The sequence below is a fragment of the Paramisgurnus dabryanus genome, chromosome 17 (genome assembly GCF_030506205.2).
Source record: "Paramisgurnus dabryanus chromosome 17, PD_genome_1.1, whole genome shotgun sequence".
NCBI classification, from domain to species: Eukaryota; Metazoa; Chordata; class Actinopteri; order Cypriniformes; family Cobitidae; genus Paramisgurnus; species Paramisgurnus dabryanus.
The window spans coordinates 11,797,813-11,825,053 of record NC_133353.1 but is presented as its reverse complement, the minus strand read 5'-3'; the positions used below and the strand labels follow the sequence as shown (position 1 = coordinate 11,825,053).

The window sequence follows — 27,241 nt, the reverse complement described above, 5'->3', positions numbered from 1 at the left end:
CCGAGGTTATTCTAAACCCCGGGTTAACAGAATCCTGATTTATGAGTTTCAAATTTCACGCTGTTCATACTAAAAGTGTTTTTTGTAAATCTTGAATCTGAATACTGATTCTAATAATACCTAAAACCTAAAAAAAATTAGTTCATTAGTTTAAGGAGACTGTACAATCTGTCTTAACCATGGGTTATGGAGCATTTCACACTTGTAATTTAGAAACGGATAATCCTTATAGGGTTATAAAACCCTGCTCTGAAGCATTACATTACAAAGCTCTCTAAAATGCTAGATTCTGACTGGCTTTAAGGGTTTAGGAATGCAAAGTGGGAAATATCAGATTATGAATACCCAGGGTTATCTCTTAACCCCTGGTATAGTATAAACAGTGTGAAACAAGAAACCCAGCTGGATTCTGTTAACCTGTGGTTCAGAATAACCTAAGGGTTAACTTCTTAAAGTATGTAAAGCCCTTCTGTAGTCATTCATAATCAGAGTGGTAATAATAAATTAATATATTTTCTCTTGTCCTTAGATATTTATGAGGAGCACTATTGCGCATATAGCTGTGATATTGACTTTGGCCCTTGTTCATGCAAGAGCTCTTGTCACTACCATGGCGACTGTTGCCCTGACTATGAGTGTAAGTTACAGGAGGATAATAGATAAAACTTTCTCAGAGCTGCAATCTCTTGATTTGCTATGTATAAATTTAAAAACTATTTAATAATAAAAAAAATCTGCTTTAAAGGTCACATAACAAACACTGTTTCTGCCAATCTCATGCTAATCTTGAGTACAGATAGAGTAGTTCTGCATCCTTCATATCTCCAAAGAGTCTTTAGTTTTATAAGATTTATAAAAGACAGATCAGCACCAGTATTTTCCAAAAAAAGCTAACCTTCTGGAGGCGTACCATGGGCGGAGCTAATCATGAGCACAAAACATTATCCCACTATCTCTGATTCACTCTGATTAATAACTTGATTTACTAAATGTTTGTGCAATTTACATTATATGCACTTACAGTTTTACTTACCGCCTGCAACCTTTGAACCAGTTTTTTTTTCAATTGGTTCATTCCGAACAGAACATTTAGAAACAGTATTTTAACGTTTCCGGTTTTCGGTTCACCCTTAAATTGACATTCCTGAACCGGTTAGAACAAAAAATAAAGTTCCCAAAACGGTTAATAACGTTCCATGTCAGCTGTGGGACATACAGATAAGTAGGCTGATTGTTAAACTTAAATTATTAGTCTACATAATTTTCCTTAAGTGTCTATCTTGTCATCATTTAACATTAAAGGTGCCCTTCCTCTGTAGTTTTTATTGTTTTATACTGTTGTCTGAGGTCTATTCATGACTTTGCATGGTTTTTACATCCAAAAACATCAAAAGCAATAAGTAATAGGTCATTTTGTACCCTGATTTTGAAGCTGGTTAGAGAAATGATCCGTTTTAATGGGCGGGCTGCATTGACGACTTGGAAGTAAACGCCCACTGCTATGATTGGATAACAGTTTTTCGTTCAAACTAACTTTCAATTTAATCTCATGTGTAATCAGTTTAATGTTAAGTGAGTGTCTTAAGACACAGTGTCTTTCTTACACACGCATATTTTATAATAAACCCTTTTGACACACACACGCGTGTCTTTTATCGTAAACCCACGCACAAAAACACACACACGCGTCCCTCTGAAGAGAAATCCCGGCCGCAACTGATAGTGACACATAGTACTAAAGTGTTTTACTCACACAATCACGCGTGTCTTTTATCATAAACCCTTTCAAAGCGTGTGCAGCATGAATTCGCGTCCCTCGGAAGAGAAAACACCAGCCGCCACAGTGACACATAGTACTAAAGTGTTTTACTCACACACACATGCGTGTCTTTTATCATAAACACTTTCGACGTGTGTGCAGCATGAATTCGCGTCCCTCGGAAGAGAAAACACCGGCCGCCACAGTGACACATAGTACTAAAGTGTTTTACTCACATAAGCTGCGCCATTCTGTCCGGATCCAATATTGGTAGAGGAGCATTGCTTTTTAATCGCAGTCTCTCTTCAAATCCAGCGTTCTTCTGAACATCCAAACATGTAGCAACTGTTATGATTTCCTCGTTTAATAGGAATGATGTCTCTCAACAAAAACAATGGCCCGAATACGGTACGGTTGACGTTTAGCCATCCTTGCTGTAACTTGTTAACTTGTTAACTTGAAAACTAACTCAACTACACGTACTATGTGGGCGCGGTCTCAAGGTGAAGAGCTCATGAATAGTAATGACCTCGATCAGTTCCACGTCACACTGATAAGCTTTTCTAACTGACCTGATTTCTCCGCTTATTTCTTTTCAGTGGCTAGAGCTGATAGAGGAGGTGGAAGTTAATTTTCACATTCACGACACAACACAAACACATATGGACCTAACACATATCAAAAAATACAAGTACAAACGGTTTTATGTGGAAGGGCCTCTTTAAAAAAGGCTACATTATGTAAGCGGCATAACTGTAATTCTGACATGCCTACATTTGTACAGACGGAGGACGAATTCCAAAAGGCATTTCGGGAAGAAGATGCATAAACTGAAAATTACGTTGTTTTTCAGTGCTTTATTCACCAACTACAGTATGGACTACAGTATGAGACACAGTAGCGTAACTCTCTCTCAAGTTTATACATCAAGAGTTCTGATCTTTGAAGGGCATAGGGATAATCACATTTGATTGAAGTTGGACCGGACACATTCAACCGCATGTTGAATATATGCGTATTCTGTGTGTACAGAAAATTGCTCACTTTAGCGCCTTTTTGTGGTTAAATTGTTTAACATTATTTAAGTGTTGGCATTTGCAAGCCTTTGAAACACGTGCAAATTATCAACTTTTACCCTATTTAAATTTGCGTATTAATCCTCAATTCACATGCGAGCCGAACCGTGGGTCGTGGTCTGTACCGGTTAAAAGCCTTGCCTGCAACTCATAAACGGTTGATTTATCACTGGGGTGGCATCATTTTAACAAAATCCAGTGTTAAACAAACACACTTGCACAACTTTGCTTCTATCCTGGAAAAACAAACTGCATCCACTGTTCCCATAATGCTGGGTTTATTGAGAAGCTGAAGAAGCTTCAATTTATCTCACAAACAAAAACACTTCTTTGGTGATGCTGATTTTTTGTCAGCATTTTGTCAGCATGTGCGCTATTCCAGTGCCAGTATAAAGACTTCCACTGTACTTTCAGCACTCATTTGGTAACAGAATCAGTAGTAGAATTAAACTTTCCAAAACTTAAAAGAACCCTCCGTCCTACATCCAAATTGTTCTCTGAAACTTTGCCCATGTTTAGCATGAGAGCCCAGTTCTTTAACTGTGTGAATAAGTCAGAATTCATGCTGTCCTAAGAATTTAAAACATAAAATCTGGTCATATTGTGCATGATTTATCAAAGCATATTGCCCAAAAATGCATCTGAAGTTAATTTATGCTTTGCTAAAGCTTTATTCATTTTTCCCTCTTTGACTCAGTGTATTGCCAAGCGCATACAACATCATGGCCACCCATAACAGGTAAAGTACTACTGTAACAGTGTGGTTTTTCTATTCTGATCCTGTATCTTGATTCTTAGGATACTTGTTTGTAACTAAACTTAATTTCTTCTGATCTGCAAATAATCACCCAGCATGTGGAGGACACCTGTATGGTTCTGGGCTGTTTTCCAGTCCCAACTATCCACACTATTATTATAACAATGCCTACTGTGTGTGGTATCTTTCTGCCCAGGCAGGACAGAGGATCTTCTTGTCATTTGCCGATGTACAGTAAGTGAAATATCAGCTTTATTGCAGTGTTGGTGGGATCATGTTTGCTATCAACAGATGTCTAACCTTTAAATCATTAAAATATTTTCATGAACAATCTTACTATTGAGTAGTTTGTCAGTTTTAATGTGCAGTTATAGCAACCTGTAGTTGGAAATTAATAAAAATTTTAACTCTCTTGAAGAGTTTCTATCCCCTCAGTGTGTTTACTTTTTAACACATATGAGCATTACTTGAGGAGGTGACATTTTCTTGTAAATGAGCATTTTGTCCGGCTCTTATTATGAGGTTCAGTAATTTCATTTTGATGGTAATAAAAATATTATTAGTCAGTAATTGAAATGCCTTATTTTCACAAATGTCACCTTAGTCATTTGATTGGTATTTTACAAATTTGACTGTCTTATGCTGCATGCAATTTTTTTTTGCAAAGACATCTGTGTTTAAAAAATCCACTTCTTTGGACAAGACAGTAAACAGTTGCAAAATCACTACAAACAATTTATTGCAAACAATAAAAGTCAGATTGTAAAAATAAGTGGCGGCCGGTGACTTTTTCTAGGACGCTCGATGCGAAGTTCGTCACAAGATGTATGTAGCCCGTCATGTGTGTAGTTCCTTTTCAAAATATGTGTTCTGCGCTTTGAGAGATCCTGTGTGCATCAAATGTCTTGTCAAAATAAGTGCCTGCTGCAGACGCGTTTAAAGGGTTTATGATAAAAGAGACACTCACGTTTGCCAGATACTCACATAATCTCATGCGTAATCAAAGTTTACTGTTAAGGGGGTGTCTTGCGTGTACTTTGTGAACCTTAGCGTCTTTTTTAATCCTAAATGGTTTCGACACGTGTGCAGCAGGCACTTTTTTTGACAAAACAAGTGATGCACACAGGATTTCTCAAAGCACAGAACACATATTTTGGAAAAAAGGAACCACACACATGACACTCGAACACTTATTTTGAATTAGCACCCCTCGGATGAGCAGTCACGAGCCGTGACTGGTTAAAATGTAGAAACTGAACCACACTTTAGGGGGCGCTGTGATCCATGTAACTGCCACATTCGAGTTGTACTCAGAAGGGACACAAGTTTGAATGTGGTATTATTTGCTAAAAATACATTTTGCGAGAAGAACAGAAGCACATGGACTCAAACCTACAGTAACAGGACGTACAGTAGAGCCACAAAACTCCAGATGTTATAAAATATAAAATTATAATATTGATATTAATCTTCTTTATTAGCTCCTGACACACACACTTATGAGTTAAGAACACACGTATTATTTTTCCAATGTTAAAGGTCCCTTTCTTTCTGTGTTTTTGAAGCTTTGATTGTGTTTACAGTGCGCAATATAACATGTGTTCATGTTTCACACGTAAAAAAAATCTGTATTTTTTACACAATTTACTGTATAGCGTAGTTTTCACTGTCCTTGTTCTATGAAGTCCCTCCTTCAGAAATACGTATCGAGTTCTGATTGTGTAGTTTGTTTAGTGTGTTGTGATTCGATAGCAGCTTAGCTTACCGTTAGCTAAGCTGGCGACTGACATATTCCTGTGGGCGGAGTTTAGTCAAAAAATTGTTCTATTGACTTCATTAAAGCGGGAAGTAGAGGGCTGTAGTCCAAACCGGCCATTCGCTATATAGACTTTGAAAGGTGAATTCTGTTAAAGAAAATATATCACCTGGCAGTGAACTTTGAGCTTACACAATAACTAGGGTTTAAAAGATTGGATCAGAAAGAACGTGCCTTTAATGGCAATTAAAATTACATCCAATTCTTCTGGTTCAGGTACCTTTCTGCTTGTTTCTGGTTCTTTCAGATTGGAGCACTGTTGTACCTGTGACTACATCTCTGTACATGATGGTTCTTCTATTGGTCATCAACAATTGGGAAGGATCTGCTTCAATGACACCAAACACCAGATGTTTCACTCATCTTCTCGATACTTGACCGTTGTCTTCAGGAGTGACCACTCTGTTGTCAGCCATGGCTTTAAGGCCCAGTTCACAAGCTCTCTGACTGCAGATCAAGGTAATAGGCTGAAGGGGGCCTATTGTAGTAAATATGCTTATTAAAGTAAATAAAGTGAATAAAACTCTTGCTCTGCAGGTCGTGTGGACTGTTCTTCAGACAACATGGTCATTGTCATTAGAACATCGTACCTGAATTCACTTGGGTTCAATGGAAATTACCTTTATGTGGATGACCATCGGTGCAGACCCACCATTAACAGTACTGAGGTTGTGTTCCACTTCTCTCTCAACACGTGCGGCACTGGCAAAGAGGTATAATCACATGTTTTTGTAGCAACATTCAAGAATTTAGTGCTTGAATAATAAAAAGTAGGAAATCATCAACACTGCCCTTCTGTCTTATTATGCTCTGCATTCTGTGAATTAAACAACATCTCGTTTTCTCTAGATGATGAATGGTTATGTGACTTACACCAACAACGTGCGGGCATCTCAGTCTCAATCGGGCGAGATCACCCTTCAGCCACAGTTTCTGTTACATGTGGGCTGCAGAATGGAGCCGGACACTGTGGTGCAGATACTCTACAAGGCTAAAGAGAACATCAATGCTAACATCACAGGAGCGGGTCGCTTTAATGCCAGCATTGCCTTTTTCACCTCTAGCAGTTTCAACCAACAAATTTTTCACTCTCCATATGAGGTGAACCTGAACCAATACATGTATGTTCAGGTTTGGCTAAACAGACCTGATACGAGCCTGGATCTCTTCCTGGAGACCTGTGTTGCATCTCCAGATCCAAATGACTTCAAAACCCGCTCCTATGACCTGCTGCGTAATGGGTAAGATCACACTACAGAAAATGTGATGTTTTTAGTTTAGGATGTATATTGACTAGTAAGTAGACATTTAATTTTTTATTGTTGCTTCCTCAACTGTATAGTACACGACAGTGTTAAACAATATCTATTAATAGCTCAAATCATTCTGGGTTAGTATTAAATTAAATTTGAGTTTCGCTGTTTTGTTTCAGATGTCCCAGAGACAGCACATATTATTCCTACATCAACGGTCAGCAGTATTACGCACGGTTCCGTTTCCAGGCTTTTAAGTTCCTTCGGACACATGCCAATGTGTACCTGCAGTGTAAGGTGATCATTTGCCCTGATAATGATTACAACTCTCGGTGTCGTCAGGGGTGCCTTTTACGTCGCAAGAGGTCCCTTGAATCCAACCACCACACCAATACTGTGATACTGGGGCCAATCACACTCAAAAGTCAGAGGGTAACTCAGATTATTTTTTTGGATCTTTAGGGACAAAAAGTGTTTGTTTTTTTTGTATTACAATCTATATAGAATGAAAAGTAGGCACATGAAATATGGTTTTAGGGGCGGTTTACATGACAATGTTTTCAACCAAAATGTAACCGTTTTGGCTTTTTGTTTACACAACATCAAAATTTTCAGGTTCTGTAAACATAAGCTTTTGTAAATGGGTTTCAAAATACAAAGTTCAAAACGATGGCATTAACTTTTTGTGTAAAAGACATAACCACAAATCTGTGACAACGGTGACGTCATGTGTATGAGGATTGTGTGTTCGGTATACAGGCATGTGTAAGTACTTCATAACCATAACAACAACAGGACTTTGTTTGTGCTCCTCAAGTTTATAAACCCTTTTACAAAAATGCTATAAAATGTTTTATAGTCATATAAGGGGTCAGTTGTAGTAATAAATCTACATCATCAGCCATCTAAACAAAGTTGCTTGATGCTTTTGCTGTCTTAAATACATTTCAGTAAGAGAGTCATGTGCATCATCATGTCAAAGAGCGTGCATGCAGCACACGTGTCAAAAGGTTTTATGATAAAAGAGACACATTTACGAAATACTCGCAAGACACAAATTTAACACTAAACCTTGATTACACATAAGATTTAGCTAATATTTGACAAACGCGAGCGTCTCTTTTATCATAAACCCCTTCGAAGCGTCTGCAGCAGGCTCGTATTTTGACATCACGTGTGATGCACCAACACGCGCCCTCATAAAAGAAGTCACTGGCAGGCACTGGTAACGGGTATCAATGGACTTTCTAAATGATTCATTACTTTATCTCTCTGTCCAGGAGAAAGGCCTGGTGTGAAGAAAGTCTGAGAAGAGAAAGAAATGAAGAGATCATCTTCATTGCCTGAAAACAGTGATAATTATCAAAAATCTCTGTTAACCACTTCTGAATCCAAATCAATAAAGCATTCCTAAACTGCTGTGCTTGTCATTGAAGCTTCTATTGTTTATATTAACTTGATTTCTCTGATTTATTTTGCCCTCTATGGCTTATATTCTTTATTTTTTACTCTGCACATTTGTAATTATTGGTGTAGATACTAGAAGAATGGCCTCCTTGATACTGAATATAGTCCTTAAAGATGATACTGGTTATACTGCATAGTGTAAGTTCAAGCAAGCAAGCACAATATTATGTCAGAATATGTTAGAGAAACTTGATTAAAGGAACCACAGTGTGACTCAGGTGAAATCATGTATGTTGGGGGAAATTAAGAAAACAAGAGTCATGTCAAAGAAAATTTATATTACATTTCTCACAGGCTCTTAAAGGAACAGTGTACCTGAAATTAGGTCACTTTTTTACTACATTCTTCACATACAGTAATAGGCTAAAATGCTTTGCATGTGCGTTTGTAAGAACACTTTTTCATGCATGATTTTAAATGGATTCTATGCATCTGTACTGCAGCTGGATCCTGGGAAGTATGATGTGCTGATTGGGTCACATAATGAGAACAACCACTTGACACTCATGGGGCCCTATCTTGCACCCAGGGCAATTAACTTTGTCAGTGACGCATGTATCATTTATATTTTGCACCTGCGCACAGCGGGTTTTTTCCTCCACAGACGCACGTCGGCAAACTAGGGAATGAACTTGCGCTCCCTGGGCGGTTCAGCGCAAAAAAGGAGGCGTGTTCCGGCGCAAACCATCCCTGATGCTATTTGCCTTAACACATTAGATAAGGGATCATTGTGGTGAGCATTGTGGTGATAGTTTTTATTTATTGTGTGGCTGCGTTAAAAATTACTGTATTATGTATTATGTTAATTTTATGTAAATAATAATTTAAATGTTTTTATAAGAAACCTTAATGTATGTGAACTTGATTTGTAAGTGCACTTTGGGGTTGGACTGCTTGCGTTTCTTGGGTCCGATTTCAAAGCCCCCAAACCGCCTTCAACATTTTCAGCGGTGAGGGTGGACGCAGCGATGTCCTCTGCTGGCGTCAGGTCATGTGTGGAGGCAGATCCACCTCCCGTTACACGGTGTGCCCGATTTATGCTGTCAAGCTTGGGATTCCCCCGTCTCCTGACATCATTGTAGCGCTTGGCGCAACGTCCTGGGAATGCCAGCTGATGAGACAATTGCGGCTATTTCCTCCCACACCTGTTTAACCAAGCTGATTTGGGCGGGTTTCTCCCATCCCGACACAAAACAACTTCTCTGTCTTTGACTGCTCTTACAAGAACGTCGGTCTCCTCGGCTGTGAACCGCTCCTTGCGTGCGCCTGGTAAATCCGTCATAATAATAGCGCTTGCGTTTAAAGGGAATGTTGGATGACGTTCTGATGGGTTTATTTGATGTTACGCCCAAACCACACCTATGAATAATGAACCTACTTCAGACCAACCCCTTATTGATTTGCGCCTGGCGCAAGAGTTATTTCTCACGCCGTGAAAATAGCAACAGCGCCCAAGATCCACCCACGAAGTCACTTGCGTTTTGCGCTTCACACTTGCGTTTCAGATCGTTAAAATAGGGCCCATGGTCTGTTTCTTTTCATTCTCATCCTCTCTTCATCACTCTGTTTTAAAACATGTCATTATCTCATCCAGAAATCAAATTAAAATGTTGTTTTTATCTTTTGGTCTCTCCTCCTTTTTTTGCCTTTTAGTAACACAGGAAAGCACTCATATACATATTTAAGCTGGTCTGAACAATACTGGTCTTGCAATTATTTAAATAACTAAAAAAAAAAAATGTTAGGCCATTTTTATTTACAGGGATCCTGCTTTAATTGGTGGCTCTTTTCGTTAAGGCTCTATGTCTAACTCAAAAACAAAACCTACGGAGCCCTTCTCATGACATGGTAAAACTTTTTTTTTAAATCGTGGCCACGAATTAGCAATTCGTTACCACGAATTAGTAAATCGTGCGCACGTTTTAGTAATTCGTTCCCTCATTTAAGCTAAATCGTGCGCACGATTTAGTAATTTGTTCCCTCGTTTAAGCTAAATCGTGTGCACGTTTTAGTAATTTGTTCCCTCGATTAAATTAAATCGTGCCCACATTTTATTAACTCGTTCCCTCGATTAAGTTAAATCGTGCCCACGTTTTATGAATAAGTGCCCAGAATTTCATTTAAACCATCGGAATAGTGACGCTTATCGCAGCTCAATGCATTAATACATTGCTATTAAGTATAAAATTTAGGGGTGACCCCGAATAGTCGAAGATTCGATGCATCGATAGGAGAAGCCTGATTCGACTACCAATCTCACAGTCCAATCGTCGCAGATGTGTTATGAAATGAGGATCATTCAATTTTAGCCGTATATGGGTTCACACATTATCTGATTTCACATATAACAGCTTTCTCACAATATATTAATATACAGCATATTATTATAATGCTGCAAATAATATGTGAAGTAACAGCTTTCAATAAATATTTTTAAAATGCGTTAATAAATCCAACATCCCCTGTGACCGGGCTACACGGAGGTTTCTTAGTTAATAAAACATTGCCTCTTTGTTTCTACATTTAAAAGACAAAGCTGGCAATTATATTATGGCTATAGATTTCTATTCTTTCAATAATTTATTTTATTTTATTTATAAATCACTCTGGGTTATCTGATTTGATTTAACTATTTGGCTTGTGTTTTGTTTCTGTGCACTTGAGGCATTTTGAATATTTGTTCTGCACCTTGTTACTTCTGATGACCTTATTTTATTTAAAAAATGTATCTATTATAAAACGTAAATTCTGATCTAATTTAAGTCTGTATATTTTGGATAGCTTTTCGTTGTATCAATGTTGCGCTACTGCGTGGTGGCCATGCTTGCGCATGTAATTTAGCCGAACAGGCTAGGTGCTCTGCCTCTCATATTTAGGAGTTCATCAAGCTAAACATTAAAAAACGGATGTTTTTCGACGGGAATAAGTTTTTAAAATGTATTTATCATACATTTTGGTTATCTTGTCAAAAGGTAAACTACAAAACAGGTAAGCCGTTATTTAAAATTTCGGTGATGAAACGGAAACTATCTGCACCGAACCTATTTCTGCCTGACTTTTCTTGTGATTTAATATTATGGTTGGTGTTCACTTTTAAATGATAGCAAAGAGATTCCTGAAATAAATAATATCATCAGGTCTTTCTGTATCTAAAGTGAATACAGAGAGGATCAAAGTCAGAGCAAGCAAACAGGTATTTCTGTGCTAAATAATAACGCATAGTGTCTATAAAATCATTAATTTCAGTGTTTTTCATGTTATAAATTAACGTTTAATGAATTGTTACGGAGCCCTTCTCATGACATGGTAAAACTTTTTTTTTAAATCGTGGCCACGAATTAGCAATTCGTTACCACGAATTAGTAAATCGTGCGCACGTTTTAGTAATTCGTTCCCTCATTTAAGCTAAATCGTGCGCACGATTTAGTAATTTGTTCCCTCGTTTAAGCTAAATCGTGTGCACGTTTTAGTAATTTGTTCCCTCGATTAGGTTAAATCGTGCCCACATTTTATTAACTCGTTCCCTCGATTAAGTTAAATCGTGCCCACGTTTTATGAATAAGTGCCCAGAATTTCATTTAAACCATCGGAATAGTGACGCTTATCGCAGCTCAATGCATTAATACATTGCTATTAAGTATAAAATTTAGGGGTGACCCCGAATAGTCGAAGATTCGATGCATCGATAGGAGAAGCCTGATTCGACTACCAATCTCACAGTCCAATCGTCGCAGATGTGTTATGAAATGAGGATCATTCAATTTTAGCCGTATATGGGTTCACACATTATCTGATTTCACATATAACAGCTTTCTCACAATATATTAATATACAGCATATTATTATAATGCTGCAAATAATATGTGAAGTAACAGCTTTCAATAAATATTTTTAAAATGCGTTAATAAATCCAACATCCCCTGTGACCGGGCTACACGGAGGTTTCTTAGTTAATAAAACATTGCCTCTTTGTTTCTACATTTAAAAGACAAAGCTGGCAATTATATTATGGCTATAGATTTCTATTCATGGCCGTAGCTACCATTGAGGACACCGAGGTCATGTCCTCGGTAGTTTTTTCTTGAAGTTTCGTTTCATTTTAATGTGAAAATAGCCGACGAGACAATCCATGCATCTACGGACCATCACGTGCAGTGATGGAAATAACGGCGTTATATATAAACGTCATTTCCTTACTGCGTTACTGACATTAAAATGCTGCGCATTAGTATAATTAATCTCACTGAAGCGAAGCGAGTAAACTCTCATCAGACAGGCAATGTTTTTGTGTGTTGAGGAGTGGGAAACACATAACTTATGATGATTGGCCTGTTTATGTTAGAGGGGGCGGGACAACCACATAATCAATGATGATTGGCTGAATTTCCATCGTTAGCCAACCAGAAGCAGGAATAGCTCATACACTATGTACATGCACAGTCCGAGCAGTGCCGTGTTGCCAACTTGTTGATGACTTTGTCGCTAGATTTAGCAACTTAAAAAAAGCGAAAAAGGACTAATCTAGCGATCTTTTCTGTCGTGGTTGGAGACTGACACGAGAGTATCATTCTCTACACTCAACGAGCAGTGGGTTCTGCTGCTGCTAGACACTAACAGACATCCCGGTCCTCACGTGCAGTCCGCCCGAGTCCCTCACACCCGCAACGACAGAGCGATGGCAAGTACAACAAGCTCAAAGGTAGCGGTCGCAAACACAAAGTATAATAAGCACTGCTTCTATACAAGAATAGTATGCAAGAAAGGCAAGAATGTTTATGTAACATGCAACGTAAGAAAGAGTCTCTCCGCGTCTGTAATTCTAATCTAATAAAGCAAATAAAAATGAAAAGGCTGTAACAAACTTAACTATCATTTGGAAAGCCAGCAAAAGATGAGCAGAGAAGGAGGGAAGGTGAGAAAGTTAAAGGTTATGCAGCAAATAGCCTACAATATGGGATGCAATACGGCTACCAATGAGATTAAAACCTACACTACTGCTCAAAAGTTTAAGGTCACTTAACTAAAATGTTAACTATTCTCTTAAACATCATTAAATCTGAAGGCTTATGGTTAAATGCTTGAAATTACTTTTGTAGACAAAATATAGCTGTGCCAAACAGATTAATTTTTGTTATTAGAAACCAAAAAATATATTTTTTGAAATAGATGACTTACACTGAATATTAAAGAAAAAGCAGCCACTAAGAGCCCATATTATATATAAACTCCTTCTATACTCTTAAAAATTCATCCTAAATTGAAAATTTAAGAAGCTTCTTTAAAAAATGACACAGTTTTGCAGTTTCTAGGCAAAGGGTGACTTGCACTTCAGATGATGAAATGTAACGATTCATTTATTTTGGATGCTTTTAGTCACCAACAAAATTCTCACAGACACAGTTACATTTGTGCTATGTCGTAGTTTGGACATGTTTATAATTATTCTGTAATATGGAAAAAATGTCAATAATAAAAAAAATGTCCTCGGTATTTGAAAAATCCTGGCTACGGCCTTGTTTCTATTCTTTCAATAATTTATTTTATTTTATTTATAAATCACTCTGGGTTATCTGATTTGATTTAACTATTTGGCTTGTGTTTTGTTTCTGTGCACTTGAGGCATTTTGAATATTTGTTCTGCACCTTGTTACTTCTGATGACCTTATTTTATTTAAAAAATGTATCTATTATAAAACGTAAATTCTGATCTAATTTAAGTCTGTAAATTTTGGATAGCTTTTCGTTGTATCAATGTTGCGATACTGCGTGGTGGCCATGCTTGCGCATGTAATTTAGCCGAACAGGCTAGGTGCTCTGCCTCTCATATTTAGGAGTTCATCAAACTAAACATTAAAAAACGGATGTTTTCGACGGGTATAAGTTTTTAAAATGTATTTATCATACATTTTGGTTATCTTGTCAAAAGTTAAACTACAAAACAGGTAAGCCGTTATTTAAAATTTCGGTGATGAAACGGAAACTATCTGCACCGAACCTATTTCTGCCTGACTTTTCTTGTGATTTAATATTATGGTTGGTGTTCACTTTTAAATGATAGCAAAGAGATTCCTGAAATAAATAATATCATCAGGTCTTTCTGTATCTAAAGTGAATACAGAGAGGATCAAAGTCAGAGCAAGCAAACAGGTATTTCTGTGCTAAATAATAACGCATAGTGTCTATAAAATCATTAATTTCAGTGTTTTTCATGTTATAAATTAACGTTTAATGAATTGTAAATAAAGATTAGTTTTTATCATTTACAGTCACAATCACAAATTATTTGTCATTTCTCATTTGTCGGGTTTTTTTTTTTTTGGTCATGACTGCTTTGACGCGCTATATCTCCAAATTAAATAAAAACACTGAATTAGCCGAGGTTTCCAAGGCAGAATCACCTTTGTTATTTTTTTAGGTTTAGTTATCAAAATGTATTTTTGTGTGATGTTCTGTAGATCTTGGCTTTAAAATGTTATGAGGAATAAATAAACAAATGTTGCCTTATATATTTTACCTTAAAAAAAATAAATATATAAATGCATCGTCAGTTTTGTCTTCGTTCATCACTTGAAAGACAGTTTTGGTCACTTTAACAGAAAGTTGTTTATGTGTGCTGCTTGTGAAAGAAAATAAAAGTTAACAATTTGTACCTGGTCTGGCCCCCTCCCAACCCATGCAGACAAACATAGATATGATTCGACTATCGGTCGACTATGGAAAGATTCGACAATTCTGATTCAAATACGTAAATCCTTAGTCGAGGACACCCCTAAAAGATGCACACATTATTCATGAACACGTTCATCTCTGGCCTGGCTCTGTTATGTAATAGCTGATTGACAGGTGCGCAACTCCGTCTTTCGAACAGGTATAATTTTGTATAGTTACTCATTTAGGAAAATTATCCATGATTTAATGATTTTATTATTATTATGAAAATGTTTTTTTTTTTTTTGCAGATTGATTACGATTTGTATACCCTAGTTCAAATACAAGACCTTTTTTTTTTTTACCACGGAGGGCCGGTGGTATACGGAATTTCCCGATAGATTTTTTGGTCCCACTCCGCCCCTGACTGTATTAATGCGTTAGGCGTCACATTAATGTCCCTACTTTTTAATGGCCTACTGTGCACAAATTAATAAAACCGTATAAGACCCAAGGTGTATGAATTTGATCCTTACATAGCACTGTATCATGAGCCAGTTAATGTCCCAATATGTTTTTTAATTCTGTGCAGGAATAAATAAAACGAACTATGTGACTTATTAATAAAGTGATTTTGCATTAAGCGTCATGTTAATGTCGGTTGTGTTAAGTTTTTTTTAATTCTGCACAGGAATTAATAAAACTGTATATGAAGTTTGGCTCATTAATAAGGTATATAGATCAATCTTGATCTTTACATACTGTATTTATGCGTTAAGCGTCATGTTAATGCCCCGATGGTTTATTTTTTATTATTCCGAGCAGGAATGAATAAAACGGTTTAAGACCCAAGATGTATGAATTTGATTCTTATATAGCACTGTATCGATGCGTTAGCTCACGTTATGTCCCAATATTTTTTATGAAATTCTGGGAAGGAGTTAATAAAACTGTATATATACACGAGCCTAAGGTGTATGAATTTTATTAGGGGTGTCCTCGACTAAGGATTTACGTATTTGAATCAGAATTGTCGAATCTTTCCATAGTCGACCGATAGTCGAATCATATCTATGTTTGTCTGCATGGGTTGGGAGGGGGCCAGACCAGGTACAAATTGTTAACTTTTATTTTCTTTCACAAGCAGCACACATAAACAACTTTCTGTTAAAGTGACCAAAACTGTCTTTCAAGTGATGAACGAAGACAAAACTGACGATGCATTTATATATTTATTTTTTTTAAGGTAAAATATATAAGGCAACATTTGTTTATTTATTCCTCATAACATTTTAAAGCCAAGATCTACAGAACATCACACAAAAATACATTTTGATAACTAAACCTAAAAAAATAACAAAGGTGATTCTGCCTTGGAAACCTCGGCTAATTCAGTGTTTTTATTTAATTTGGAGATATAGCGCGTCAAAGCAGTCATGACCAAAAAAAAAAAAACCCGACAAATGAGAAATGACAAATAATTTGTGATTGTGACTGTAAATGATAAAAACTAATCTTTATTTACAATTCATTAAACGTTAATTTATAACATGAAAAACACTGAAATTAATGATTTTATAGACACTATGCGTTATTATTTAGCACAGAAATACCTGTTTGCTTGCTCTGACTTTGATCCTCTCTGTATTCACTTTAGATACAGAAAGACCTGATGATATTATTTATTTCAGGAATCTCTTTGCTATCATTTAAAAGTGAACACCAACCATAATATTAAATCACAAGAAAAGTCAGGCAGAAATAGGTTCGGTGCAGATAGTTTCCGTTTCATCACCGAAATTTTAAATAACGGCTTACCTGTTTTGTAGTTTAACTTTTGACAAGATAACCAAAATGTATGATAAATACATTTTAAAAACTTATACCCGTCGAAAAACATCCGTTTTTTAATGTTTAGTTTGATGAACTCCTAAATATGAGAGGCAGAGCACCTAGCCTGTTCGGCTAAATTACATGCGCAAGCATGGCAGCCCAGTCTCACGAAATTTCGTTATATAGTAGAGCATGGCCACCACGCAGTATCGCAACATTGATACAACGAAAAGCTATCCAAAATTTACAGACTTAAATTAGATCAGATTTACGTTTTATAATAGATACATTTTTTAAATAAAATAAGGTCATCAGAAGTAACAAGGTGCAGAACAAATATTCAAAATGCCTCAAGTGCACAGAAACAAAACACAAGCCAAATAGTTAAATCAAATCAGATAACCCAGAGTGATTTATAAATAAAATAAAATAAATTATTGAAAGAATAGAAATCTATAGCCATAATATAATTGCCAGCTTTGTCTTTTAAATGTAGAAACAAAGAGGCAATGTTTTATTAACTAAGAAACCTCCGTGTAGCCCAGTCACAGGGGATGTTGGATTTATTAACGCATTTTAAAAATATTTATTGAAAGCTGTTACTTCACATATTATTTGCAGCATTATAATAATATGCTGTATATTAATATATTGTGAGAAAGCTGTTATATGTAAAATCAGATAATGTGTGAACCCATATACGGCTAAAATTGAATGATCCTCATTTCATAACACATCTGCGACGATTGGACTGTGAGATTGGTAGTCGAATCAGGCTTCTCATATCGATGCATCGAATCTTCGACTATTCGGGGTCACCCCTAGCATCTTTGAATAACTTTAAATATAATTTTTGTCATATAAAGTTTTGATAGATTTTTCTTTATTAGTACTGTTATTATACAGTTTTTTCCACTGTTATTGTTCATTTACCTCAGAGTTTATTTCAGTTATTTTGCTGTTTTTCCGGTAATAATAATACAATTTACATGCCAATCCTGCTTCCTTGTCTTTTTATTAATTTCATTATGCTGTTATTTGAAGTTATGTGGATATTTATTGCCATATAAGACGTTCATTGCCGTTATATACTCTCGACTAATATTTAAATCATATGCGGAATAATGTGTGCATCTTTGAATAACTGTAATAATACAGTTCCTTTGAAAATAATTTTTGTCAAAGTTTTGAGAAATAATAATGTTGTGAGGATATTGCCATATTGCAGTTGAATACTCTCGTTTATAATATGAAAATCACTTAGTAGAAAATATATAATGTGATACTGCAAAGTTACCCTTCTTATTTGTATTTATTATATAGCCATATGGAGACAAACCTTTGCAAATGTGCTGATTTGATCCATTCATGTACTGACCACCAAGCTAGAGATTTTAAACATCCTTAATCCACACTTTCTATCAAATAGTCTATCTGCTTGATGGATCAATCCGACCGCATATGTACTGCAATAAACAAGCATTCATCGGCGCGGCTTTTCATCAAGGCTATGCCATTTGGGGAGGAGCCGTTCAATGATCCCCATATATTTTTAAAAATCCCTATGGTTGGACCTGCCGAACAGGTTGAGCACTTTTATGTTAAGCAAAGAGGCTGCACAGTTTGACCAGCGATGCTAATGCATGCTATTGCATTAAATACAGTAAAAGATTAAAATCACTATTAATAAGTCATATACATATTCTGTTTTATGTATTCCTGCCCATATATTGTCCCAACATATTGGGACATTACCGTGACGCAGTAATTAATTAAACTAAATAATTCAGGGGCTTAAATATCACTAAAATAAAATAACTTAATAAAATCTCTTTATGTCACTTGGGTGATTTTTTAGTTGGACAAACCAAAATATATGACAAAATTAATTACTGCGTCACGTTAATGTCCCAATATGTTTTTTAATTCTGTGCAGGAATATGTGACTTATTAATAAAGTGATTTTGATCTTAAAAGCATTGTATTTAATGCATTAGCATGCATTAAGCGTCATGTTAATGTCCTAAAGGTTGTGTTAAGGTTTTTTTTTATTCTGCACAGGAATTAATAAAACTGTATATGAAGTATGGCTCATTAATAAGGTATATAGATTAATCTTGATCTTTAAATAGCACTGTATTTATGCGTTAAGGGTCATGTTAATTTCCCGATTATTGTTTTTTTATTATTCCGGGCAGAAATGAATAAAACGGTTTAAGACCCAAGATGTATGAATTTGATCCTTATATAGCACTGTATCAATGCGTTAGCTCAGGTTATGTCCCAATATATTTTATGAAATTCTGTGAAGGAGTTAATAAACTGTATATATACAGGAGCCATAAGGTGTATGAATTTGATACTTAATAGCAATGTATTAATGCATTGAGCTGCAATAAGCGTCACTATTCCGATGATTTTAATGAAATTCTTGGCAGGAATTTATAAAACTGCATTAAGTATGCGTCATTTATAATGGCTAGAGTGAATTTGATCTTGTTAGCGTTGTGTTAATGTCCAGATGGTTTAAATTAAATTCTTGGCACTAATTCATAAAACGTGGCCACGATTTAACTTAATCGAGGGAACTAGTTAATAAAACGTGGGCACAATTTAGCTTAAACGAGGGAATGAATTACTAAAACGTGCGCACGATTTAGCTTAAACGAGGGAACGAATTACTAAATCGTGCGCACGATTTAGCTTAAACAAGGGAACGAATTACTAAAACGTGCGCACGATTTAATAATTCGTGGTAACGAATTGCTAATTCGTGGCCACGATTTAAAAAAAAAGTTTTACCATGTCATCAGAAGGGCTCGGTAAATTGTAAATAAAGATTAGTTTTTATCATTTACAGTCACAATCACAAATTATTTGTCATTTCTCATTTGTCGGGTTTTTTTTTTGGTCATGACTGCTTTGACGCGCTATATCTCCAAATTAAATAAAAACACTGAATTAGCCGAGGTTTCCAAGGCAGAATCACCTTTGTTATTTTTTTAGGTTTAGTTATCAAAATGTATTTTTGTGTGATGTTCTGTAGATCTTGGCTTTAAAATGTTATGAGGAATAAATAAACAAATGTTGCCTTATGTATTTTACCTTAAAAAAAATAAATATATAAATGCATCGTCAGTTTTGTCTTCGTTCATCACTTGAAAGACAGTTTTGGTCACTTTAACAGATAGTTGTTTATGTGTGCTGCTTGTGAAAGAAAATAAAAGTTAACAATTTGTACCTGGTCTGGCCCCCTCCCAACCCATGCAGACAAACATAGATATGATTCGACTATCGGTCGACTATGGAAAGATTCGACAATTCTGATTCAAATACGTAAATCCTTAGTCGAGGACACCCCTAATAAAATTCATACACCTTAGGCTCGTGTATATATACAGTTTTATTAACTCCTTCCCAGAATTACATAAAAAATATTGGGACATAACGTGAGCTAACGCATCGATACAGTGCTATATAAGAATCAAATTCATACATCTTGGGTCTTAAACAGTTTTATTAATTCCTGCTCGGAATAATAAAAAATAAACCATCGGGGCATTAACATGACGCTTAACGCATAAATACAGTATGTAAAGATCAAGATTGATCTATATACCTTATTAATGAGCCAAACTTCATATACAGTTTTATTAATTCCTGTGCAGAATTAAAAAAAACTTAACACAACCGACATTAACATGACGCTTAATGCAAAATCACTTTATTAATAAGTCACATAGTTCGTTTTATTTATTCCTGCACAGAATTAAAAAACATATTGGGACATTAACTGGCTCATGATACAGTGCTATGTAAGGATCAAATTCATACACCTTGGGTCTTATACGGTTTTATTAATTCGTGCACAGTAGGCCATTAAAAAGTAGGGACATTAATGTGACGCCTAACGCATTAATACAGTCAGGGGCGGAGTGGGACCAAAAAATCTATCGGGAAATTCCGTATACCACCGGCCCTCCGTGGTAAAAAAAAAAAAGGTCTTGTATTTAAACTAGGGTATACAAATCGTAATCAATCTGCAAAAAAAAAACATTTTCATAATAATAATAAAATCATTAAATCATGGATAATTTTCCTAAATGAGTAACTATACAAAATTATACCTGTTCGAAAGACGGAGTTGCGCACCTGTCAATCAGCTATTACATAACAGAGCCAGGCCAGAGATGAACGTGTTCATGAATAATGTGTGCATCTTTTAGGGGTGTCCTCGACTAAGGATTTACGTATTTGAATCAGAATTGTCGAATCTTTCCATAGTCGACCGATAGTCGAATCATATCTATGTTTGTCTGCATGGGTTGGGAGGGGGCCAGACCAGGTACAAATTGTTAACTTTTATTTTCTTTCACAAGCAGCACACATAAACAACTTTCTGTTAAAGTGACCAAAACTGTCTTTCAAGTGATGAACGAAGACAAAACTGACGATGCATTTATATATTTATTTTTTTAAGGTAAAATATATAAGGCAACATTTGTTTATTTATTCCTCATAACATTTTAAAGCCAAGATCTACAGAACATCACACAAAAATAAATTTTGATAACTAAACCTAAAAAAATAACAAAGGTGATTCTGCCTTGGAAACCTCGGCTAATTCAGTGTTTTTATTTAATTTGGAGATATAGCGCGTCAAAGCAGTCATGACCAAAAAAAAAAACCCGACAAATGAGAAATGACAAATAATTTGTGATTGTGACTGTAAATGATAAAAACTAATCTTTATTTACAATTTATTAAACTTTAATTTATAACAAGAAAAACACTGAAATTAATGATTTTATAGACACTATGCGTTATTATTTAGCACAGAAATACCTGTTTGCTTGCTCTGACTTTGATCCTCTCTGTATTCACTTTAGATACAGAAAGACCTGATGATATTATTTATTTCAGGAATCTCTTTGCTATCATTTAAAAGTGAACACCAACCATAATATTAAATCACAAGAAAAGTCAGGCAGAAATAGGTTCGGTGCAGATAGTTTCCGTTTCATCACCGAAATTTTAAATAACGGCTTACCTGTTTTGTAGTTTAACTTTTGACAAGATAACCAAAATGTATGATAAATACATTTTAAAAACTTATACCCGTCGAAAAACATCCGTTTTTTAATGTTTAGCTTGATGAACTCCTAAATATGAGAGGCAGAGCACCTAGCCTGTTCGGCTAAATTACATGCGCAAGCATGGCCACCACGCAGTAGCGCAACATTGATACAACGAAAAGCTATCCAAAATTTACAGACTTAAATTAGATCAGAATTTACGTTTTATAATAGATACATTTTTTAAATAAAATAAGGTCATCAGAAGTAACAAGGTGCAGAACAAATATTCAAAATGCCTCAAGTGCACAGAAACAAAACACAAGCCAAATAGTTAAATCAAATCAGATAACCCAGAGTGATTTATAAATAAAATAAAATAAATTATTGAAAGAATAGAAATCTATAGCCATAATATAATTGCCAGCTTTGTCTTTTAAATGTAGAAACAAAGAGGCAATGTTTTATTAACTAAGAAACCTCCGTGTAGCCCGGTCACAGGGGATGTTGGATTTATTAACGCATTTTAAAAATATTTATTGAAAGCTGTTACTTCACATATTATTTGCAGCATTATAATAATATGCTGTATATTAATATATTGTGAGAAAGCTGTTATATGTGAAATCAGATAATGTGTGAACCCATATACGGCTAAAATTGAATGATCCTCATTTCATAACACATCTGCCACGATTGGACTGTGAGATTGGTAGTCGAATCAGGCTTCTATCGATGCATCGAATCTTCGACTATTCGGGGTCACCCCTAAATTTTATACTTAATAGCAATGTATTAATGCATTGAGCTGCGATAAGCGTCACTATTCCGATGGTTTAAATGAAATTCTGGGCACTTATTCATAAAACGTGGGCACGATTTAACTTAATCGAGGGAACGAGTTAATAAAATGTGGGCACGATTTAATTTAATCGAGGGAACAAATTACTAAAACGTGCACACGATTTAGCTTAAACGAGGGAACAAATTACTAAATCGTGCGCACGATTTAGCTTAAATGAGGGAACGAATTACTAAAACGTGCACACGATTTACTAATTCGTGGTAACGAATTGCTAATTCGTGGCCACGATTTAAAAAAAAAGTTTTACCATGTCATGAGAAGGGCTCCGTACTAAACAACACCAGAACATTTTAACATTTTTATTTATACACGCAGTTAGCCACATTTGAGTTGTATTGCAGTGCATGCAATAAATGTAGCAAAATACACTACAAAAAGACATTAACTACAGTATAAACAAGATACAACAAAAACAATGAGGAGAAATATGTGCTCGATTCGTGCTCTATATTTTGGTGTTTAGCATTATAAGGCTAAATAGCAAAAACATTGTTAAGCCATGAAAAAGTGTTTTTAAAAAACGCACATACAAAGCATAATGCAAACAATTGTACATCTAAACAAGGCATGATCATTCGGCGTTATTACCCTATATAAATATCAAAAAAGAGCTGAAAAACAAACAACAATTTGTAATCCAATCGCTTGTTCCAACGCGGAGCGAACCTATGAATATGCATGTTGCCCCGCCCATTGGGAGAGTTTTCACGGGGACAGAACTTCACACACAACACCTGTACAGGATCCGCTGTTTGACAGTAGAATTTACGATCCTTTGTGCGGCTCCAAAACAAATGTGACAGTCAGGCGGGTTTGACGACTTGAAGGCGGATCCGCATATGAGTCTCCTGCTGTGTGGGTAGTGTCATAAGGAAATCCGTCTTGGACTCATTATCAGTATATAAGTGATGCTTTAAACTTTGAAAAACAACTTTTTCTCAAGAGAACGATGGATCCTCTGACAGTTCTTCTTTGCGTGCTTCTAACCACTACAGGCTTTCAAGGATTCAGCAAAGGTGACAGCACCCCTTATAGCATTATCTTAAATGTATCTATTGAACAAGGGAGAGTTCCACTAGAATTTAAAAGTGCTAGAGTTGTTCCAGTACTGTACATAAAAAAGGTTGCAAATCAGATATCGCAAATTATAGGCCTGTCTTTATTTTATGTGTATTTTATATTGTGGAAAAAGGTAAAATACAATCAAATTGAAAATTGTATTCTTAAAAATAATATTTTGTATCTGGGTTAAGGCCTCTACTCTACTGAAACTTGCAAACTGCATTTGACTGACAACATAAAGAAATTAATGCTTTTTAGCCTTCAGCCTTCAGTTATTTTAACACATTATGTGTCATTTTGTGTTAATTTGTGCTCAAATAAATAAAAGGGACAACACAAGATATGTAAAAAAACACAAAGTGTGTTGTTCTTAAAAAATATATAACACATTAGGTGTGTGGTCCATAACTAGACACAAGATGTGTTATTTTAACAGATTCGTTGTAAGAGTGTAGCCTACAGTTTTAAGAAATTCTGACAAATACATTTAAATTCATTTCGATTAAACGTAATATCCAGCAATAGGAATTGAGAAATTTCAAATGAATGCAAAAAGACCAGGTAGCTTGGATGATCATGTCTATGTGTTATCTTACAGCAACAACCATTCGGACATTGACAACAGGTGAATATAATGATATAATATATTTTAATGCAATGCATGTTGTTTTGTACAGTTAAGCAGATACTGCTACCACATCAGAACCCTCAACGACTGATATTCTATAACATTAGGTGGTGGGATATGGGTGTGCAATGTTTATTTTGGTTTGATGCTAAAATATTGTATTTTGTCCAGACTCTTATGATACAACATTGGATCCATCAGCAGGTATTTGATGTTTTTCTTTTTCAATATGCTAGAGAGTCCAGGCTTTATGCATTAAAGTACTGCATATCAGTTCAGCACTCGATATCTGATAGTTTGTTTATGTTTGTTGAGTCTCTACCTTAACACTCTGGGGTCGGCTGCGGGCGTCCGCAAACTCTTTATTTTTCAATCTGTCCGCAAAGAGACTTAGATTACTCTGCTGATTATGGACATACAGATATGCTTTATACATAATTTAAAACGTAAACTGGGGTCTCAATATCCTCTCGCGACATAAATGCAACTTTATACAAATGTGCAACATCATCATCTATAGAATCCTCTATAAAAGTACATGACATTTTAGTCATTTGATGATCTATGCAAGTATATCATATTAGCTTTACAAGTCATTTCAATGTACTGTTGATTTTTTTTTGGACTATAATGAGATCATTTCTGTTTTCAACATTAAACCCAGGCGCTTGCGTCTTGTTTTGTATAATGAAAACAACAAAGGTAGGCCTGTTGTTTAACTCATTTCCTCAATTTTTGCTCGTGAAGTGATTTAACTAAGTGGTGTGTTGCGTATAGATGTATGCCTAGGTTAACTTACATTGTTTAATTTAAATGAGTTGCTATTTTTTGCCACAAAAGCTTAATTTCCACCAGGCTGATTGCACTGTATAGGGTTAATTTAACATAAATTAGGCAGTGTGTTGTTATTTATTTCAAACCGTGCTCTGCTGGGAGTTCATTATTTCAATTTCCTGTCACTTTTAGCCTATTTTATTTCAGGTGAACTGTTTTTGCACTGCTGACTAGCCTGAATAAGACTTATTATCTATGCTGGCCTGATTTGTCCAGCCTTTATTGAGCTCTGTTGGTTGAACATGTTTAGACCGTGTTTTATTATTGCCTTCGCCGAAAATTGCAAAGTAAAGATGTCACTGTTTTTGCAATTTGTCTATTCTTTTTTTTCAATTCTAAGGTTTAATTATTATTTAAGTCATTTTATTCTAGAATAAACTATAGGCCCACTCACTTTTGCCCCGGCACGCCCAAAATACAATTTCTGCCTACGCCCCTGCTACAAACATCACATCTAAATACTTATTTACTCGCGCCTGTAACTAAATATTCTCTCTAGACGTGTTTGTGCTTCGTCAAACAGTGTGACGCGATCGACGGCCAAACACGCACACAAACACACAATGACTCATATTTCATGCGTTTTGTTGTAGTCTTATAAAAGACGATTTCAACAGGGTATATTTCTATAGAGTATGTTTTTTTAACATAGGATCACACATGGGAAAGCATTTATTTTGTGTTGCTTTCACAAACAAACTTGTGACTGAATAATGTCGTCTTCTACAGTGCATTCCTCCCTAAAGGTTCATTATGCAGCTCAATATGCAAGCCTTTTGTTTCCTCAGCTGTCAATCACAGATTATTCAAGAGCTTTCCACCCGCCTTGCAAATTGCCTTCCTAACCAAAAAGTGACTTTAAAATTGTAAATCAATATAGTTGTATGTGAATGAGTAGACAAAATGATTTTTTGAACTTGTCAGTGCAGGTCCAAATTTCTCCCCTTAGACCCCAGAACAACAAGTGTTAAATAGCACCTAAACCATACGTAGTGCTATAGAACAACTTTAACACCATGGTTCTAAATAGCACCATATGGCTTTATATAGGAGCTATTGGTGCCATAAATGATTATGAGCTAGTGAACCACTTTTAGTGCTATTTAGCCCCATTTTTTTTTGGAGGGGGGTAGTTTCTAGTGGCAAACGACTTGTATTCTGTTTAAGCAAAATATATTTCTTTTTTCTCTAGATTCCAAATCATGCAGGAATTATTGTGGATATAGTTATACCACTTGTTCATGCGACGACAACTGCCAGTACAACAGAAACTGTTGCCTTGACTACAAAAGTGAGTTTCTCTCGAACAGCCAGACACTGGAAGATCAAATTCCAACACTCTAAAAAATGCTGGGTTATTTTTAACCCATGATTTGGCAGAATTTTGCTTTAAATAGGCTCTAAACATATTTTTCTATTCTTTATATAGACTACTGTGTAAAAACAACTGACTGGCCAGTTTTTGTGACAACTAAAGCTGCAGATACAACAACATCCTCAGGTGCTGTTAGAATTCTGTTGGACAAAAACTGAATTTAGTCTATAAATAAATAAAAAAGTCCCATATTTGTCCCATATTGCACTATAAAAGTAGATATTTTCAATAATCAATTTCACATAAATGATAATGTAAATTCAAAGCTTTCCCTCATTTGCATATTCCGCTAGTATTTAGAGAAAGGCTGTATGATCTCTTAGTAGTCATATTACACTCATTAGAGGAATGGGTCAAATCTGTTTTTCTCCTCTGTAGATGGCTCCTCCTGCAGGGATAGCTGTGGCTCATTTGTTGGCACTTGTGCATGTTACAGTGCTTGTCAAGATCTGGGTAACTGTTGCCCTGACTTTAAAAGTGAGTTTTTGATCAAACAAACAAATTCTTCTGACTGAATATATATATTTTTTCAGTATAAATCCTTACATAATGTAAATTTACTTATTCAGTTTTATTTATTTTCTTTATAGCCTACTGCTCATTGACAACTTATAAACCGGATCCAACAGTTTGGGGTTTGATAATTTATTCAAATTTAAGGAACATTATTGACTCTAATTGACTCTGAATGTACTGATTGCCATTATTACTCAACATCTGCACTTCCGATCAATGGTGATACCAATAGTTTGGTGGTTATAGTAACTTCTGTCATATTTAAATTATGAAGATT

General features: G+C 35.6%; 2 protein-coding genes across 27 annotated transcripts in view; both read left to right on the top strand.

Annotated features, from left to right (window-relative positions):
• The window catches only part of LOC135787457 (scavenger receptor cysteine-rich domain-containing protein DMBT1-like), a 59,826-nt gene that overhangs the window by 9,475 nt on the left and 23,110 nt on the right, over nucleotides 1-27,241 (top strand). For 17 of the 26 annotated variants that reach the window (XM_065297422.2, XM_065297421.2, XM_065297419.2 and 14 more), the window contains exons 1-7: nucleotides 23,324-23,565; nucleotides 24,210-24,236; nucleotides 24,411-24,443; nucleotides 26,266-26,364; nucleotides 26,503-26,574; nucleotides 26,827-26,925; nucleotides 27,039-27,083. In XM_065297422.2, the coding sequence (XP_065153494.1) occupies nucleotides 23,499-23,565; nucleotides 24,210-24,236; nucleotides 24,411-24,443; nucleotides 26,266-26,364; nucleotides 26,503-26,574; nucleotides 26,827-26,925; nucleotides 27,039-27,083 (442 nt within the window). In that variant the 5' untranslated portion in view covers nucleotides 23,324-23,498. Of the gene's footprint in view, nucleotides 1-23,322; nucleotides 23,566-24,209; nucleotides 24,237-24,410; nucleotides 24,444-26,265; nucleotides 26,365-26,502; nucleotides 26,575-26,826; nucleotides 26,926-27,038; nucleotides 27,084-27,241 lie in introns of those variants that run through there. The other 9 variants (XM_065297412.2, XM_065297430.2, XM_065297418.2 and 6 more) reach the window with 4 other exon arrangements.
• Nucleotides 523-8,066, top strand: LOC135727375 (CUB and zona pellucida-like domain-containing protein 1). The gene is made up of 8 exons (XM_073812282.1): nucleotides 523-637; nucleotides 3,533-3,574; nucleotides 3,688-3,826; nucleotides 5,656-5,867; nucleotides 5,946-6,121; nucleotides 6,258-6,649; nucleotides 6,841-7,085; nucleotides 7,942-8,066. The coding sequence occupies exons 4-8, from the start codon at nucleotides 5,759-5,761 to the stop codon at nucleotides 7,968-7,970; spliced, it is 951 nt and encodes a 316-aa protein (XP_073668383.1). The 5' UTR covers nucleotides 523-637; nucleotides 3,533-3,574; nucleotides 3,688-3,826; nucleotides 5,656-5,758; the 3' UTR covers nucleotides 7,971-8,066.